Here is a 19,655-nt window from a genome sequence, read left to right on the forward strand (position 1 = left end):
ATAATCATTTACACACACACACACACACAGACACCATTTTCCAGGGACTAGTACAGTTTCCCTTGGCTTCAACTGTTTCTTTCCAGAGAAGCCTGCAGTCACTGATCTAGCTGATGGGATTTGAAGTCCTAATGGAGGCCACATTTCCCAAAAACGATTACCAGTAATTATTAATGGATTACAGCTTTTTTAGGAAGTGATGCTCTTCAGAACAAAGATGGGGGCAGGGGCTAACTCCTCTATCATGTCAGAAGCAAATTGATAATACAGCTATAATATATAAAAAGCCACAAAGTTAATTCTCTACTCAAAAGTAGAGTCATTAGGATCTTCTTCTTTTTTTTTTTAAACGTGTACACATGCAGCTTCTGCTGTTGGACTGGATTGGGAAATTATGTTTGCCATGCCCCATTACCCATCCTGAATCCCCATTCAACTAGGAAAACTAGTGAAGAAGCAGCCATGAACAGCGTGATATTATGTTGTGCCGGGAGTTCCAGCAACACAGGGAGGACTGTTCCTTGGACCAGAAAGAAGGAAAACTTTCCATGTTGTGCATTTGTTTGGCATTCATATGCACTTATTTCTCATGCGGCAATTTCTTCTACAAGCAATTATTTATGAGGGGCATTTGAAAGCTAAGAATATGGAATCCATTCACAGGAGTAGAAATGGCGGCTTTTGATCTCTGGCCTAAACTCCAACTCTAGTTTGCCCAAGTATGAGCATCAAGAAATTAATGTGAAACTACAAAAGTTCTTGGACTGCTATTCTATATTTTGAATTATCTAAATTCCTTTTCACTCTGATCATAGTCAGCCATAAGCCTAACCAGCATGTGGGATGGGTGTGGAGTCTATAAGCGCCAATTGTTTCACATTTTGTCTTCTGGCAACTGTGTATGCAAACTCCAATAGGTCATCCATCCCTTTCTGGGTATCTGTAAGATGTCCCTTGTGCTTCTCAATTGGCATTCACCCTTCCGTTCAAAACTTTATGGGCCACTCCTGTCTCCCTGAGCCGATTTCTGTATATTTTTCCTCCAGTGAGATGATACAAAGATCTAAAATTTCTATCCCCCCAACTTAGTAAAAACAACAGAAGTGCACAAATTACAGTGGGAAGTACAGATATTTCGCAATCATGTCCAAAATATACTTTAAAAAACCCCCTGAAACATCAAGTAACCCTTTTGTGGTGGAAAAGAAATGGCATAACAGAGTCTATAGTATTGATTCTCCGTGTCTCATGACACACGAAAGCTACCTGGTTCTTTGAGAACGGTGATATTGGTCTTTCCATTGGCAAGTTCTGAATATGTGAACTTCATCACACAGTCCTTCACTGGGTAGGCACACAGCACCGAGTGCGGGTCATCGGTTTCTAGAACAAAATTAAGAAAATGCAGTATGCCTTTTCGCAACAGAAGGACATACAATCGTAGGCTAGTATACTGCGACATACAGTAGAGTCTCGGTTATCTGACTTCCGTTTATCCAACACTCTGTATTATCCAAGGCCCGGGGCCTCCCTCCCTCCCTCACTCCCCGGGCTGGGTCCTGGTTCTGCCGCCACTGCTGGGACCCAGTCTGGTGAGTGAGCAAGAAAGTGAGGGAAAGAGAGTGACAAAGGCGGCAGTGAAGGCAGAAGCAGGAGCCTGGATGAGGTGGCCAGACTCCTGCTTCTGCCACTGCTGCACCTTTGCCGCTCTCCCTTGCTCACCTGCCCTCCCTCGCTCTCTCGCTCGCTCACCGGGCTGGGTCCTGGTTCTGCCGCTGCTGCTGTTAGGACCCAGCCCGGTGAGAGAGTGAGAAAGGGCAGGTGAGTGAGAGAGGGAGGGCAAACAACAAAGGCGGCAAAGGCAGCAGAAGCAGTCGCTTGCCCTCCCTCTCTTATTCACTCACCTGCCCTCCCTCGCTCTCTCACTCACTCACTGGGCCCGGTCCTGGTTCTGCCGCCGCTGCCGGGACCCAGCCCGGTGAGTGAGAGCCAGGATGGGAGACAAAGGTGGCGGCGGCAGAACCAGGACCTGGCCGGTGAGTGAGCGGGTAAGTGAGGGAGGATGGCAAAGGCGGCTGCTGCTGCTGCTGCTGCGCCTTTGCCGCTGGGATGAGTGGGGAGGGAACCAGGGCCTGGAGAAGACAGAAAGGGGAGGCCAGCGAGTGAGCAGTCCCTCCCTATTACCCAACATTTTTACTTATCCGACATTCTGCCCACCCATTTATGTCGAATAACCGAGACTACTGTACTTTGAATTGTATTTCAAATTACAAGGGTTCCAAATGACTAACTATTCTGTTTGTTTTGATGGGCTTTTGTTCAGTGTAGGGCAACATGTATTTTTAGCCCCAGAAATGGAAGAGCATGTTGGGATTTTTGTTCTTAGGGGGCTCTGGATTCCTTTCAGTATGAGAGGCTTCCTGTGCTGGAACATATGGAACCTATTATAGAACAATTCAAACATCCAAAATTATATTTTAAAAAAACTGTTAACACAAAGTAGGTGGGAGAAGGATCCAACGCTGTTGGTTAACTTCATGCCTGATTATTGAGAAACCCACAGATAAAAGAAAACTCAGATATTGCAAAAGAAATATTGGTATGGCTCTATTCTACTAAAAGATGCATTAACATGTCTCTGAAAGAAAGCCAAACAAAACTGGAACTCGGAAATGTTTCTTTGAAAAAGGAAGTCTCACTTCCTTCTACTGGTCTGTATTGAAGAAGCAATTGTCTAGAAATAAGCTTATTTTGCCATTCATTTTGGGGAAAGAGAAATGAAAAACTCAGCACTGAAAATCTTGATGGTATGATTTATAGAAATTTGTGCTGTGATAAGTATATTAAGATGAGGTAAGCAAGTGGCTGAATATCTGCAAATTGGTTTCAGTTTTTCTCTTCCGCGTTTGTTTGACCTAGAAGAATAAAACATCTGGTTTCTAATTCTAGCACTGACATGGAACTGCACAATCTTATTATTAGTATTCAAAACATTTACATATATATTACTTTCCATTACAAATAACCTTTGGGCTACCAACAGAATCAATAAAAAACATTTTTCACAGTATAGCCATGCTATGCTTCAATATCTGAAATTTCAGTGAACAGTGTTGTAACAGAATCGTAGCAAGAGGTGCCTTTAAAAAACCAATAGTCCATCCCAAACGCCCAAGAAAGTGTCCACTGTATAATGGAAGGTAATACAGGACAAAGTTCTAGGTGCTATTTTGGCCAAAGAATTTCAAAGCCAGCAAGTGAAAATGGCAAAGGTCTACCTTATTTACCTACCCGCCACATGCAACAAAACAACACTGAGAAAATGTAATTTGTCCACAAATGGAGCTTTGTCATGGGGATGGGCATAAGGAGATGTGTGGATCTCAGGTCATTTCTCTGCTAGCTGTATCACTGCAGCAGCTGAACTTAAATGCACTCTAAACAATAATTGTCATGGTTCCTAAACGTGGATTCCTCTGATCATTTCAAATATAACTACAGTGTTTGTTTCACTAAGAGAGTACAGAGTCGATTTAAGGCCAAAAATGCAGGTTGAGTAAAAGCAAAACATAAATTGCAGCCACAAGGACATGAAGACACAAACAATGGTGAGAAGGCCAACAGCTCACATGCTCTGTTTATATTTCATCTCTGAACCCTCCTTTGACTGCAAGAATTATGGTTGCAGAATGCTGACAAAGTGGAGATATTATCCAAACTGCATAGTTTGTGTTCTAAAAATGTACAGAATTGTTTTATCTCTGGAAACAGCTGAATGAGAGGCAAGCTGTGGAATGGAAATGTGGAGGAGATGGTTTTATTGTTTATTTACTAAAGTATATTCTGCCCTTCATCACTGGTTTTAAGCATTTTCTAGTGGGTTGCATTAGGACAGGTCACCACCATGGGAATGCAGAGGCTGATCTAGAAGAGATCAATCATATACTTAGCCATATTTTGTAATGCATATTGTGCCACAGACAACTGAAGTAATCTAATCTATACTTAACACAGAAATCACTATCTGAGGAAAACACGAATCCTAGTGAAGCCTACTTTGGAGTGAGCACCTCCAAACCAAGTGAGACTTGGATCCATGTAATCATGCACAAGGTTGTGTTGTAAATTTTTCATTTCATAGTACCACAAATAGACATCATTCAAAATTTATAACTAAACAACATCCAATTTGCTTCTTTAAATGTGTCACATATCATTTCATATGGCAGATCATTTGCCATTTCCCCTAAATGGGAAATATATGAAAATATTCAAAACTGATCCAACAAACCATATTGTATGTCTTGTCTAGAATGTGGTCACAGAAGCTATAGAATCAGTGTCTCTGCTGCAAACCTACCACGGAGACACAGTTTCAGCTGAACTGAGGCACTAGATCAGGGGTCTCCAAACTAAGGCCTGTGGGCCAGATGTGGCCCTCCAAGGTCATTTATCTGGCCCCCGCCCTCAGTTTTAGACTTAGGCTCACCCTAAGTCTGAAATGACTTGAAGGCACACAACAACAACAATCCTAATTAACTTGACTATCTCATTGGCCCACACTTCCCATTGAAATCCTGATAGGTTTATGATGGTTAAAATTGTTCTTATTTTAAAATATTGTATTGTTATTTCATGTTGTTGTTTTTTTTTTTTTGCACTACAAATAAAACATGTGCAGTGTGTGTAGGAATTTGTATTTTTTTTTCAAACTATAGTCCAGCCCCAAAACACTCTGGGGGACTGTGGACCGGCCCTCTGCTTAAAGAGTTTGAGGACCCCTGCACTAGACCTTCAAGTATCTCTTCTCCAAACTTGGTTCTCCAACTATTTGTAATTGTTTGTTTTGCCTAAAAATAACTTTGCCTGCCATTCAGCATGGTCTTTATCTCTGTGGAGCTTAAACATGTGAGTTTGGAAAGCCATTTCACCCTAAAACTGCATTTTAGGGTTATCTGTATGTATATAGTTATCTAAAGTGAGCTTTTTGTGGTTGGTAGGCATCTGTTCTTAAGAAGTCAGAAATGTTGCAAATGGCAGTTTTGAATCTGAATCACTGTTAAAATATGCTGCCACAAAACCTCTATTGGCATTTTTTATGCCAGAATTTTTTAATAAAGGAATTTGTTTTGGAAAGACAGACAGAATGACAGGAGAACAGATAGCAGAGTCATGAAAAATAGCAAAAAAGAATGTCAAAAACAGCAGAAAGAAACAAACTGAGTATTTTGCAATATTTCTATGGATAAAAACTTATAGTCTGTAATGGCCAGATGTGAACTAAAGTAGCAGATGTCGCAAGTATGGCTGAAACAGCCAACAGCTGGAATAGCTTCCTCTTTTCTCTGTGTATCTTGCATGTGCACACACATACAAGGAAAGGAGGGAAAAATGCAATGTGACAAAATGTTTAACACAACTCAGTTGAAATGTACGAGCTGTTATAGCTTAGAGGCTAAAATGTATATAGAAGCACAACACTGGAATGGCCAAAAATGTCATCCAGACCAATTGAATGAAGCAGGGTCATATTTGCAGCAGTTGCACATACTTCAGTCGAGTAAAGATAAACCTACACAATCCAAGAGCTGTTGGATATGCATACTGAATACAAGTTGTCATATGCTAAGGCCACTGGCTCCGTCTAGAGACGTATCTACCAGTCACTGGTTTTCCAAATCTCGTTGCTTTGTTTCCTTATATTCGTGACTTGGAAACTGCAGCATGTAAAGTTAACAAAGTATCTTATAAGCATCAGAACACAGAATGAGAATGGAGCAAGCATCTAATTATGATTCATACACGTCAGAAGAGGGACGGGAGACATCAAAAACACGTTAGAAGTTACACAGTTAAAGAAGTTACACTCCTACCACCTGGGTTGAAGACAATGGATCCTTTGCTGGACAAAATGATAGCATGGGACCTTCTCTAGGGAAATTTTCACTGCATGAAGGGCAACCAGCTGCTGGTGAGTGCAATCTAAATCATACATGCAGAGCCACCACTTCTGTAGCATGTTTTTTTCATAATTGGCTCTCAGACATGTAATGATTATTAGCAATTTTTTTTTTTTGCGCTGCGGGATCTTAATAGTACTTACTGAGAACGTCCACTCGTGTAATGATCTCGTCCCTGCAGTGTTTTTGGCAGGTTTGGTTGTCAGCCAGCCTTCCCGAGTTAAACAGCATACACTCAATGCAATCCCTTTGAAAGAGGAATCAGAGGAGATTAATCAGCATGGCGTCCAACTTAATTTGATTTCAAATCTAAGGACCAGGTTCCTACTCAAACTAAACTTTTTTTCTGTAGTAACCACAAAGCAATCTGGACTGCTTTGACAAATAAGTTGTTGCAATATTTCCCCCCAATATGTAAGGAGACACTATAGGGCTTAATATTTTGGCTCAAGCAACTAGGATGTGAAGGAGATAGCCCATATCCCAGGAGCCAAAATTATATTTAGCAACAAATCCCTCTTTAATGTTAGCATTCACTTAAAAATAGCAATTGTGCCCTATTACCAACTATATTTTCTCTAGGATCCAGTGCTTTCTACAGGTGGGATGAAGTTTCATAAGCAACGTATTTATTATCAGTGGCCAGTCACTGTCCATGTGCCTGGCATCTTTTGGAAAAGCCAACCAATGCATTGGCCTATAGCTTTCTTAACATTAAACTGAGGGCCCTTCCAGACAGGTTTTCTGTTTGTCCCAGATTATCTGGCACTGGGGACTCATACAATCCAGTTTAAAGCAGAAAACCTGGGATCAGATCATGAGATGTAGAGGCTGTCTGGAAGGGCCCCAAGACCAACAAAAATTTATGTTATCCTCAGAGAAGATTATGGTTGTTTTAACCCTGAATCTGCTTCAAGTACCTCCTTTGGATCTTGTAGTGGAAGTCAACTGAGCTTGAATCCCTCTGTAAACATCCTAATAGAAGAGTGAAGGGACCAATGATAGAAATAACTTTGGAGATGATTGCTGGAGTCCTACACATTGGAAACAGTTTGCTGTTTGACTTCTGGAAGCTAATACAAGCAGGACAGAGAATTAAGGGCACTGCTGCCTCTTAAGACTGAATCAGCTTGGTATGGCTAACTTGTTATGACAGTGCAGGTTCCTTTTGCTAATTCTGTATTAATGTAATGACTCTTTAATGCCTTTCAACATACAATATACATGTTACACATTATGGTTCCATGAATCTCCTGTCCTTGAGGAAATGGCAAAAACTGTCCGTCAAATGCCTGGCTGGCTGTAATGCAAGGGGAATGTGTTGCACTTATAGTGGGAAGAAGAGGTCTTAAAGGTCTCGCAGTCCAGAAATAATATACTGTACTATCTTTAAATGAAATAAAAATGAATGCAAGCTAAATAAATACTGTGTAAGTCTGAGATGGTTAATTTCTGACAAGTGGACCTGCTAAGCCTCTTAAACATAGATCCTTCCCAGTTCTATTACCAGAAATCTTTAGATTGCCGAAATGTGAGCTTGAGCCTTAATAAATTCAAAGCATGAAGTATGTTCTGGATACAGTAAGCTATTTCAAGCTGTGATAGATCATTTTGTTCCTGAAACTTCATGCAAGAGGATGCATGGGCATGGAAATAAACATGGCTCAAGTACCACAAATGAGATCCTGTCATCAATTTGCCATGTCAAGGGACTGCACTTTAGCTTGCTGGCACACTACCTTTTAGTGCTGCAGACACCTGGGCAGGTGGGACACTTCTCACAAGTCTCCCCAAAAGCGCCAGGCTCTGTGCACTGGCATTTCCCACAGATGCAGTTCCCTCTTCCACTGCACATCTGGCCATCGTTTGAAAGGCATGCCTGTGTTTCTATTGAGCAATTGCAGTTGTCCCCAACGTAACCACGGTGGCACTTGCATTCCCCGCAGTGGCATTCTCCATGACCTAAAGGCAATTTAGATAAGAACAACTCATTTGCACTGACAGTGAAATGGATTTATAGTTTCATAAGCAGTTCAAAATCCAGTACAAAGTAGCCAGTACACTCTAAAGATAAAATCTTGCATTGTGGAGACAATGTAAAAGTCCCATATGTGGTGTTAAAATTTTTTGACCCATTCAGCCTGTCCTCAAGCCCAGCTTTTAGCTGCAGGATTTCCTTCTCCATGGCCGTTTAGTGACCAGTGGAGAGTACCGAGCACTGGAGAAGCATCCAATTATGTTTTTACAGCCAGACATAGAGTAATGACAATGACAATCTGCTGAGATGTCCAGGGGACCCCCAACGCCTTCTCTTCACTGGCCACTAAATGGAAGGACTCTGTAGTCAAAAGTGAGATTTGGAGGGAGATTCTGGTGACTGCCCAAAGTCAGAAGAGAATTCCAACCTCCAGAATGATAGGAAAGAAGGGCTTATAATGGCATAATGAACAGAATGACAGAAAACCAATTCTGGATACGTAATTGAAATCCTGCCATGGCCATGAACTTTTTAGTGTGGCTTTGAGCAAGTCATACCCTACTCTATATTTCTTAATTCATCACCTCACAATATTTTGTTTACTACTTTTTCCTTCACTCATGGTATATATCAGAGTTACACTATTTTATACCAGGCATAATTCTAGTAGAGAGTTCATCATCCAATATGACCCAACAAACATTATAGCTGTACAAATGTCTCATTGCTTTAAGCTTGGAACTACTGTGTCCTGTTTTTGGCACAGATTTAAATCACTTTGGTGAAAGGTGATGTATGATAGCCATGCATAAATATATGAGGGGAAGTCATAGGGAGGAGAAAGCAAGCTTCTGCCCTGCAGACTAGGACACGGAACAATGGCTTCAAACTACAGGAAAGGAGATTCCACCTGAACATCAGGAAGAACTTCTTCACTGTGAGAGCTGTTCAACAGTGGAATTCTCTCCCCCGGGCCGTGGTGGAGGCTCCTTCTTTGGAGGCTTTTAAGCAGAGGCTGGATGGCCATCTGTCGGGGGTGCTTTGACTGCTATTTTCCTGCTTCTTGGCAGGGGGTTGGACTGGATGGCCCATGAGGTTTCTTCCAACTCTATGATTTTGAGCAATTTATACCAGCACTCCCAGACAGATAAAATCTGAAAAGTTCTGGAAAATTGTTCTCCTAAATTGGCAGGGGCATTATTGGAGTTGCAGTCCCAAAATGCAACTTTCAAGGTCTGGAAAGAAAAAAAGCATCAAAATGGGTGACATCTCATCAGGGCCGGCCGGAGATATTTTTTGATGTAAAGCGGGGGTGCTGAAAAGCGCCCCCGCCACCGGCGCCCTGGCCCCGCCCAGCGTGCCCTGGCCCCGCCTCCCACGCTGCGTGGGAGGCGGGGCCAGGGCGAATAGTGAGGGGGCGGGGCCAGAGTTGGCCCCGCCCCCGTGCCCTGGCCCCGCCTCCCACGCAGCGTGGGAGGCGGGGCCAGGGCACGCTGGGCGGGGGGGCGGGGCCAGAGTTGGCTCCGCCTCCCACGCTACCCCCGCTCGCCCGTCTGGCCTTTTGTAGCAGGCCAGACTCAGCGGAGGTTTCTCCAGGCCGCGATTGCGGCCTGGAGGAACCTCCGCTGAGTCTGGCCTGCTACAAAAGGCCAGACGGGCGAGCGGGGGTAACGTGGGAGGCGGGGCCAGCTCTGACGCCGCTCCCCCCCCCCCGCCCAGCGTGCCTTGGCCCTGCCTCCCACGCAACGTGGGAGGCGGGGCCAGGGCACGCTGGGCGGGGGGGCGGCGTCAGAGCTGGCCCCGCCTCCCACGTTACCCCCGCTCGCCCGTCTGGCCTTGTGTAGCAGGCCAGACTTAGCGGAGGTTTCTCCAGGCCGCGATTGCGGCCTGGAGGAACCTCCGCTAAGTCTGGCCTGCTACACAAGGCCAGACGGGCGAGCGGGGGTAACGTGGGAGGCGGGGCCAGCTCTGACGCCGCTCCCCCCCCCCCGCCCAGCGTGCCTTGGCCCTGCCTCCCACGCAACGTGGGAGGCGGGGCCAGGGCACGCTGGGCGGGGGGGCGGCGTCAGAGCTGGCCCCGCCTCCCACGTTACCCCCGCTCGCCCGTCTGGCCTTGTGTAGCAGGCCAGACTCAGCGGAGGTTCCTCCAGGCCGCAATCGCGGCCTGGAGAAACCTCCGCTGAGTCTGGCCTGCTACAAAAGGCCAGACGGGCGAGCGGGAGTAGCGTGGGAGGCGGGGCCAGCTCTGACGCCGCTCCCCCCCCCCCGCCCAGCGTGCCTTGGCCCCGCCTCCCACGCTGCGTGGGAGGCAGGGCCAAGGCACGCTGGGCGGGGGGGGGGAGCGGCGTCAGAGCTGGCCCCGCCTCCCACGCTACTCCCGCTCGCCCGTCTGGCCTTTTCTAGCAGGCCAGACGGGCCAGGGCGCACTGGGCGGGAGGCGGGGCACCGTCAGGGCGGTGCCCCGCCTCCCGCCCAGCCTGACGGCGCCCCCCCGGGCCTGCGCCCGAGGCGGCGGCGTCAGCTGCCGCATGAGTGGGGCCGGCCCTGCGCATGAGTGGGGCCGGCCCTGCATCTCATGAATGAAGCCTGTCTGGCAATGTTTTTTTCTACAAAAACAGGAAGGAATTACAAAGGGGTTAAATACAGAATTAAAACAAAGCAAGTTCCCAGCTCTGGTTGTATTGGAGCAAAAGTTCAGACACTTTGTTTCTTGATTATTTCCTGATGCAATCAACAGAATATGTTCCAAGTTAAAGCAGAGTTGATCTTCCCCTTCTCATCTGTTTTCAAGCCACAAATAATATTAAATATTTTCATCTTCAGTTCTCTTCCTTGTTTTGAAATACGGTAGTAATAGATTTTACTCTGTGAAAACATTTAAAAAGCTAGCACAAGTTCTGTAGCACTGTTATCAACAATCCCTTGCTACAACAGCAACCTGCCCCTAGAAGAATGAAGCATAAACAAGAAGACACTGTATGGCATATTGGACACTTGGAAATAAAGGTTTCTTCAAAGGAGAAGATTTTTTGCCTGAATAAATAGCTCTAGCTAAATCCCTTTGGGATGCTGAGCATTTTTGCAGAGTAGACACTATCCGTTCCCTTCCTTGAATTGTCACTGTGGTCACTTTTGCTGCAAGATCCATGAGATTCCATCTGAAATTAAATTGAATCCTGATTGACCTTGAACCAAAAGTTCCAAAGGAAATGCTTTGATTTATTCTTTTTTCCTTCACCACTGCCTCCTAACAGCACAGTCTTTGTTATGGGATAGTCTTAGGTCATTAATCCATTTTTACCAACTCTGTGTGATAAATAAATTTTAAAAACACATTGCATTTTTCTTGAAGCACCCCAGCTATTTTTGTGCATGCCTTCTGCTGGATATAGGGGAAGGGAAGGCAACCAGGAGCCCCCAGGTGCCACTTGGATCATAGGATCTCTGAGTTGGAAGAGACCCCAAGGGCCATCCAGTCCAACCCCCTGCCATGCACCAATACACATTTAACACACTCCTGACAGATGACTATCCAGTCTTTATTTAAAAACCCCCAGAGAAGGAGACTCCACTGGATTCCAGGAAGCACTTTCCATTGCCGAACAGCTCTTACTGTCAAGGCGTCTTCCTAATGTTTAAGTGAAATCTTTCTTTCCTGTAGTTTGAATCTATTGCTCCATTTCTTAGTCTCTGGAGCAGCAGAAAACAACTTGCCCCCTGTCAATGGGACAGCCTTAAAAATAAACAGGGCTGTCATGCTATCTCTTAGTGTTTTCTTCACCAAGCTAATCACACCTTAAGATGGTTCTTATAGGGCATGATTTCCAGACATTTCAGGGGGATTTTATCCCAAAAGAAATTCTCAGGAATGTGTTATTTATGTTGTGGCCTTGTAGGAAACTAAACAGTAAATTAGATGGACCATGTGGGGTTCATATGGCTTGGCACTATATTCACACACTCCTTTGAATGTTCAACACTTTGTTCTGCTTTCATCCAGCATTGAAATACTGTAATATGCCTCAATAAACTCTGAGCAGCAACCTCAAGAAGTCACATAAGAGGTTGGATCCACTTGTGAACAATTCTAATGCCAGATGATCTCAGATTAAAGACACCTGTTTCTGGACATTTGCTGAGTTTGCAAGAGAGCTTATTTAAGCAGCAGAATGGAGACCAAGGAACTATCAAAACCAGTCTAGGACTATTCAGGACAGAACTAAATGCAGTACAATGATAGAGGAAACTTATTTCAGTCTGAGACTTCGGGGAAGAGGGTAGAGGGACATTTTTCAACAAGGCAATGTCCCTAAACACTCAATTTGAGAAACAATTGCAAGGTCTAAACACATGTTCACCAGCAGTCACCATATAGCTTAACACAAGATGAAGCGACAAAAAGGTCAAGAGAAAGATGAATAAGACTTATCCAAGAAAACTCACAACTGTACTGTAACCGCTGCCAAAGGTTCTTCTATTTCATGTGTGAGAGTGAATTGTTATGCAACAAACAAGTGCCAATTTGCTTTGTTTACTAAACTTTTATGCCACAATAAAAAGTACTTTGCAGTTACACATCATTTGTGGGCATCAAGTGGTAAGAAGGCCAATTAAAATTTTGTTAGTTTAAACCAATTCCAGGCTGTGACACAAGAAAATTTGGAGAAGTCAAAAGGATGTATGTGAATACATCTACAAGGCACCATATGTAATTTGTCCATCTTCCCCTCTTTCCTAGATACAGCACATGGTTATTCATGTTTGGCGCTCATGCCAACAGTCATGTCATCACATCCCCAGAGTTGGTTTCATACTTTGTAGGACTGTTTCTCTTATAGTAAGTACAACATCTGCCCCTGGATAAGCTCAGCTGGAATGACAGTAGTGGCTTAATGTAAAAACAAAATCAACACATACGCAGTTCAGAAGGCACCAAATAATGCATTAGTTCAGTTCATGACCTTTTCCATCTAAATAATTTGGTCCCCTTCCACACAGCTGTATCAAATCCACATTAAACTGGATTATATGGCAGTGTGGACTTAGATAATCCAGTTCAATGCAGATATTGTGGATTATTAAGTTAAGTTAATAATTTTAACTGTTTTATAGTGTATTGTACAATTTATATATATTATATTATATTATTATAATATTTTATATATGTTATATACTGTGGTATAATAATACAGAACAATATAATCTCTAAAACCAGGACAGTAAATAAAGAGCAACACTCTGAAAGCAGGGGAATTGGGAATTCCAGAAAGGAAGTCATCAGGCCCAGCTAACACTTCCCAACAAAGGTTTCCTCCAGGCAGGAAGCAGCCAGGCTTTGAAGCTTTGAGGACATTAAATGCTAATCAAGGTGCCTAATTGCAGCATTCATACCTGTCACACTGAGACTATTAATTGCTATTCAAGCTGGCCAACCAAGGATTCTGCAAGTTAATAAGTGGCCAGGCTTGCAAGCAGCAAGGCTATTCAGTGCTTTTCAACCTGCCCAACCAAGATTTCCCCTAGGTGAAAAATCCCCAGGCTTTGAAGCCACAAGACTACTCCGTCCCATTCAACCTGGTCTAGCAAGGATGCCCTATTTAGAAAGCAGCCAGGCTTTTAAGCTGCAAGACTATTCAGTGCAATTCCACCTGGCCAACAAATGATTCCCATAAGCCACAGCAATGCATGGCCGGGCAAAGCTACACACACACACACGGAACATTTACTAAATGTAATGGGGTGTCTCGAGTAAGTATTCCAGCTTTAAAAATAAATTTTACAATAGCCATAAATACAACTTTGCCTAGTTATAGTGAATATGTCAATATAATACCAAAAAAGAGAAAGTGCATTCTAGCGGTTAGTGGTTCAACATAAGGATCAAAGCAACATATCAAGATTGAGTGACGAAGGGGGTTTTGATATAATATTCTTCTAATGTCAGGGTCTTTAAAATGCATGTTTATGTAAAGTTCTGACAAGCCTAACTCTTTTTAGGAATATTGAGTTGAAACAAAATGGCAAACATATGTCAGCAAGGAGACAACCAGAAAAGTTGTTTAAAAACATATTTTTGTTCAACATATATAAAACATATATTTATGTTTATAAATAGCATCAAGATATATGCATCTTGTTTTCTAGCATCTGTGATTTTTCTTTGCATTTTATAAAATCACTTTATACATTATTTGCTTCGTTTTTTCTCTCCATCTGATTGATTGATGCTGTTTAGCAGAAATTCTTTCCATGTTCCAAATGCAACTTCCTCGTAAGCAGTTTCTTCTATCTGGACTCATAAATTAAACACCAAATATTTTCCAGCTGAAAGCAGTAAGCTGAAAGCTTTGTTTAAAATTAATAGCCTACTTTATTTGAGTGCTTTTATAAGAATGGCAGATTGTTAATTGGAGGGCTTGCATGCACTATTCTGAGCAGCTCTCTTTTCTGGATAATCTCTGTGCTTTATATCATCAATGATGAGCAAGAGAGTAAGGAATTAACTACTACCCTGATCCAGCATGGATTTCATGAATCATGGTTTCTTTGTAGGAACACCAAAGAGGCCAGTACCACAACTGGTGAGCATACATACGGCCCTGTAAAACAAATTTTGGGAAACAGGTGTATGTAAATCGCTCATATTAAGATCAGAGCTGCTTTATAGATACTATTGTGAATTACAACTGTAATACGTAACATTGACCTGGTCTTATCAAAACAAAGACAGGCATATCATATCAGAGACAACTGAGACAGCTTCACATTCAAGCAAATTTTGCAATTACATTTGCTTGTGGTCAAATACAAATGTGAGAATTATCCCTTGATGAATGAAGAGATGAACACCCTTGTGGTGTTTGTTTTGCTGTCTGCGCCCTTGTTCAGAAAATTTCACCTCACTTTCTGTTCCTGGGAGAAAAATTTAGCTTGTTGCGGTAACAAGGATTAGGAAGAAAGTTTTAATGGAAAACCCCTTTCCCCATGATGACCCTTCCAGAAATGAATTTCCCTTCTGAGGGGGAGATTTCTCTCAGTTCCTGTTGTCTCAACCCTGTTTTTAACTATTAGTCATTTGTAAGTTGGATGTTTGTAACTTGGGGACTGCCTGTATTTACAGTGGATCAGTTAACTTTCATGCTTTCCACTTACATTTTGACACATTGAGTATAATAATGATTCTAAACTAGTTTTACAATGAAGCTGAGACCAGTGATAATGTACCTACAAACTTGTAGAAGGGCATGTTAGAAGGGCATGGAATGAACAAAAGGCCTTTGAAAACCATGATCTTATTGCCCTGGTTTCTCATCTGCAACAGTAAGAAAGCAAGATTGAGCTGCTTTACAGGACTTTCATTGCAGCAGTGGAAGCTCTTACGTGTGCCCACGATCCAGAGTCACCCGCAGAACAATAACATGCCACTCAGGTTTGCAGAACAAAAATACACTTGCACTTCATGCACTTCATTTTCCAGTTAACACACACAACACACTGCCTTTGCAAACCATGGCAATCCAGTAGATTATGGCTACTGTCCTGATGCAACCGAAAGCACACTTACTGAGAGAAGAGGGTTTTCTAAAACTGAAGTTTTGGAACAGGAGATGCATCTGGGGATGGAAAGGGTTTGTCAGGTGCTTCCACAGCATGTGCTGAACTGTTGCATGGATCTTTTGGGTGTTGTAAGTTTACACAAATGCTCAAATGGAGGTTGTTGGATTTTTTTTATCCAATGTGAAAACACTTGCTTACAATTCAAATTCAGAGGAGATGCACATGTGGAGCCCTCGCTGAAACTAGAAGGTAGTGTTCCTTTAAGTTCAGTTTATGGCTGTGCAATGTTGATGTTCAATGCAAGAGTCATGTAGCACAATCAATGCACAAGCAGTGCCTTTACTGAAAAGCAGAGGTCTACTAGATGCAATCCTGATGCAGAATCTCAGCCATGTTTATACAAGGCTGCAGTTGTCCTTTCCCTAACCAACCATCACTTCACTACCTTCAGACCTCCTAGGAAATATAAAGACACGAAGTGAAACAGAAAAATCCTGTCTCTGAATAGCAAGAACACAGTTAAGATAGAAAGTTGTGGTAGAGTTCTCTCTCCCTCCCCCCAAACCAAGCCTTCATTTACCAAAATACATTCCTCATCTCAACAAGTGGGATGGAGAGATGAGACTGAGCCAGACACACAAAATTCCACACATTTATGAGAAACAGCCCACTGCTGCTAATGAAACAAAACAAAAGCAAGAGCTGGAGAGATACGCTGCTGAGTCTCACTGCCGCTCAAGCGCTCGGCACAATATTGTCTTGGCCTCCGCTGCCCCGCTTTCTGTGTGCATCCTTGTGAAATGAAAAGGCACATTAAAGGGGCCAACTCCTCCCCATCTCCTCCCCCTCCCCTTCCTCCTTTCCTCTACGTTTGGCTTTTCATAAAAGCCTCAAGAGCACCGTGCAATTAAAAAGATTTGGCACAGCTTCAGATGCCAACCTCCACACTGTGGTTTTCTGTAATTTGTTCACAGGGACACATGCAGGGCTTCATAGTTTGTGTCTGGGTTTTTACAATTAGATTAAAATGGATAGCTCAATTTTTACATAGTCCACATGCAAACACCAAGGAATACCCCACGTAACTTAAACTGTAGTGATCTAGTTTCTTTTCTTTTTTTTAAATAGAGACGGGAACTCTGTTACAAGCAAGGATACTCATGCCCTTAGCAACTACAGTAAAGTCTCACTTATCCAACATAAACGGGCCGGCAAAACGTTGGATAAGCAAATATGTTGGATAATAAGGAGAGATTAAGGAAAAGCCTATTAAACATCAAATTAGGTTATGATTTTACAAATTAAGCACCAAAACATCATGTTATACAACAAATTTGACAGAAAACTTAGTTCAATATGCAGTAATGCTATGTAGTAATTACTGTATTTACGAATTTAGCACCAAAATACCATGATTTATTGAAAACATGGACTACAAAAATGCGTTAGATAATCCAGAACGTTGGATAAGCGAGTGTTGGATAAGTGAGACTCTACTGTAGTTATGAGGAAGCATTATAATACTATTTGCCTCCCAGAGACTGGCTTTCTACTTAATTTGTCTTGGATTGTATCTTCATCAGCAAACCTTACATAGCTTCAAAGAGACTTCATTCCCTTAGCTTTTTTTTAATCCAGGGGGTTGTATGGGCCCATGTTCAGTGGGATACACATTATATAAGAGATGAAAAACTATTAAAATATGTCATTTGTAAAGAAAGGCACAGGAAGAGGCTTTGAACTTTGGAAGGTCTGGATGTTTGAATTTATAAAGGGAGTGTAATAATGAGGAGTGCCTCCTTAGGCAAACAACTTAAGCAACTTCCCCTTCTTTCCACTACTCAGCAAGACAGGAGCCTTAACTTCTGTCTGCATTCCGAAATGGCACAAATAGCCAAGCATCAACTCAAATGATGTGCAGTGAATTTGCAGCAAGATAGCACCAGGCTCTACTTGCTATTTCTACTGCATTAGTAGAGCAATAAAAGCAAAACAACAACAAAAAAGAAATGAAATTCTCATAAACCAAATAATAGTCTGGTCATCATTTCAATATACATATGCAGTTGGTAAATCTCTGAGCAATCTGAGTTTGTCCAACTGGAAGCATGCATGAATCAAAGCAATTGGAAGGAGGGGAGATGTCATTGCTGCAAAGGCATGCGCACACACATTCATGGATCACTACCTTGTATTTGGGGAGACAGAAGAGAATGAATGAGCCAAATTGCAGGACAAAAACAATTAAAAGACTTGCCAATGTTAAACACCAAACTAGATGGCTGGCCACTACAACATAAAATCACCCTAGTGTTGAAGGGGCAAAGATGTAAAAGATGTAAAAAATACTCCTCTTAATCCAAAGTCAAAAGCAGGAGGCCCCTTTCTGTGGAGAGGGCGAGGAAAGACACCACGAAAGTTGGATGTTCAAACTTCAAAAAGCTATTTATTTATTTATTAGCAATTCGACAAAATTAGCATACTGGAATGCATTCAAAGGATTTTGTTGCAACCTGGAAAATGGTTGCAAGGGTTTTTATCACTTCTACAGAATGTAGAAAACATATTCTTATTGGCTTACAAAGGTCATTTACCCCATTCGTCTAATATTGGCTACGTCACAGGCATCTTAAACATCATGCAATTCCATTCATTTTCTATGTTGTAACAACATGTGACTCTTTAGACAATGGTGCTTTCATGTTATTGACCCTTATCTCAGCACCTGCTTATCTACTCCTTGTTGCAAGTATAGGTTCTAAACCACTGGGAACCTTAGGGAGTGAGATCTAACCAGTTCAGTCCTGGTGTATTGTTATTATAGCCTTTCTGGAACAACTTTTTTCCACACATCAGTAATTTCTCTCAAACATAGGCTTTTCTCAAACATAGGCCTTTTGCAACTTAGGTCAAGCCAAAGGGAGAGAAAAGGAGCATAAGTTGCAACATGAGGAGAAGGAGGCGATTTATCAACACACAACTTAAAATTGTGTATAACTACTAAAATAATGTATAAATATTAAAATAAATATAGTGTCCCTACAGATTTTCACTTATTGCAGGTGTTCCTGGAATGTAACCCCCGCAATAAGTAAGGGAACACTGTACATGTTGGCAATACTTGGTCATCTATTCCCTCTCTGAGTATCCTGGCAGTCTGCATCTAACCTGCTCAACAGGACTTCATATAAAAAGAAGCCAAACCAGCCTTAGAATCATGATGTAGAGTGAAACCACACCCAACCTTACTTCAGAAAGAGCAAAGATTACTTCACCAAACTCATCCTATGAATTATTAATACACATAATATCCTGGGGAAAGAAGCAAGCACTCACATTAGTAATTTTGCAGGGAATGTTGCATTCATCCAGTTATTCCCAAGGATACTTGTACGCAATACTTATTTTCCAATTACATAGTGTCATATGCTGTATTTTTCAAAATACAAGCTAAGTCATCATTGTCTCACTCCTTTTCGCTTCCCCAGCCATCACACACACACCCTTGTTTTGATGGTCTTAGCAAGTGTTAGGAAAGAAACAACTGGAACTAATTTAGCATCTCTTCAAATGTGTATCTTTAAGGACATCTACATCTGTTCCAAATGAAGACCTTTCTTAGCAAAGTATTGGGTTTCTCCTTTTCGACAGACAAGAAGCTTCAAATCAACAGAGTTCTCACCTTTGTCCTACTTTGTCACACACTGAAGACATGTAGAACATCTTTCTAAAAAAATTTTGGATTTTTCACTATGATATGTCATCTTTTAATGGCAAAACTGCTTTCTAACACATCCCATTCATGCATCCCATTAATGTTTATGCACCATCAGGCAGTGTGATTTATACTTCACTTCTGTTTTCACCATGTCAACTTGATTTAACAAGCCATACTTGAATCTGTCCTTGTGTATATAGCCTCTCCACTTACTGCTCTCCTTTATGCTCATGCCATATTAAAGGATAATTGATTGAAAGTGCCATGTACTTCTTGCCTTAATCACACACTTAGGACCTTACAAAAAGTAAGCAACAGTAGAGAAGGGAGGTTACTCCACTGTAATTCTCATTCTGTGCATTGTTACTCCTGCTTTAATCCTCGAAAAGGCAAAACATGTGGGTATATGTCTTTGGCATGCAAGTGAGAGAGCAGAAAGTTA

The 19,655-nt window shown here is 42.3% G+C and overlaps 1 protein-coding gene across 1 annotated transcript in view; it reads right to left on the bottom strand.

Moving 5' to 3' along the window:
* itgb5 (integrin subunit beta 5) overlaps positions 1-19,655 on the bottom strand; it is an 86,258-nt gene that overhangs the window by 2,252 nt on the left and 64,351 nt on the right. The window contains exons 11-13 of the mRNA XM_062972232.1: positions 7,700-7,922; positions 6,104-6,207; positions 1,267-1,383 (exon numbers count right to left, since the gene is read on the bottom strand). Coding sequence (XP_062828302.1) covers positions 1,267-1,383; positions 6,104-6,207; positions 7,700-7,922 — 444 coding nt within the window. The remainder of the gene's footprint in view (positions 1-1,266; positions 1,384-6,103; positions 6,208-7,699; positions 7,923-19,655) is intronic.

Source organism: Anolis carolinensis, chromosome 1 (assembly GCF_035594765.1).
Source record: "Anolis carolinensis isolate JA03-04 chromosome 1, rAnoCar3.1.pri, whole genome shotgun sequence".
Lineage (NCBI taxonomy): Eukaryota > Metazoa > Chordata > Lepidosauria > Squamata > Dactyloidae > Anolis > Anolis carolinensis.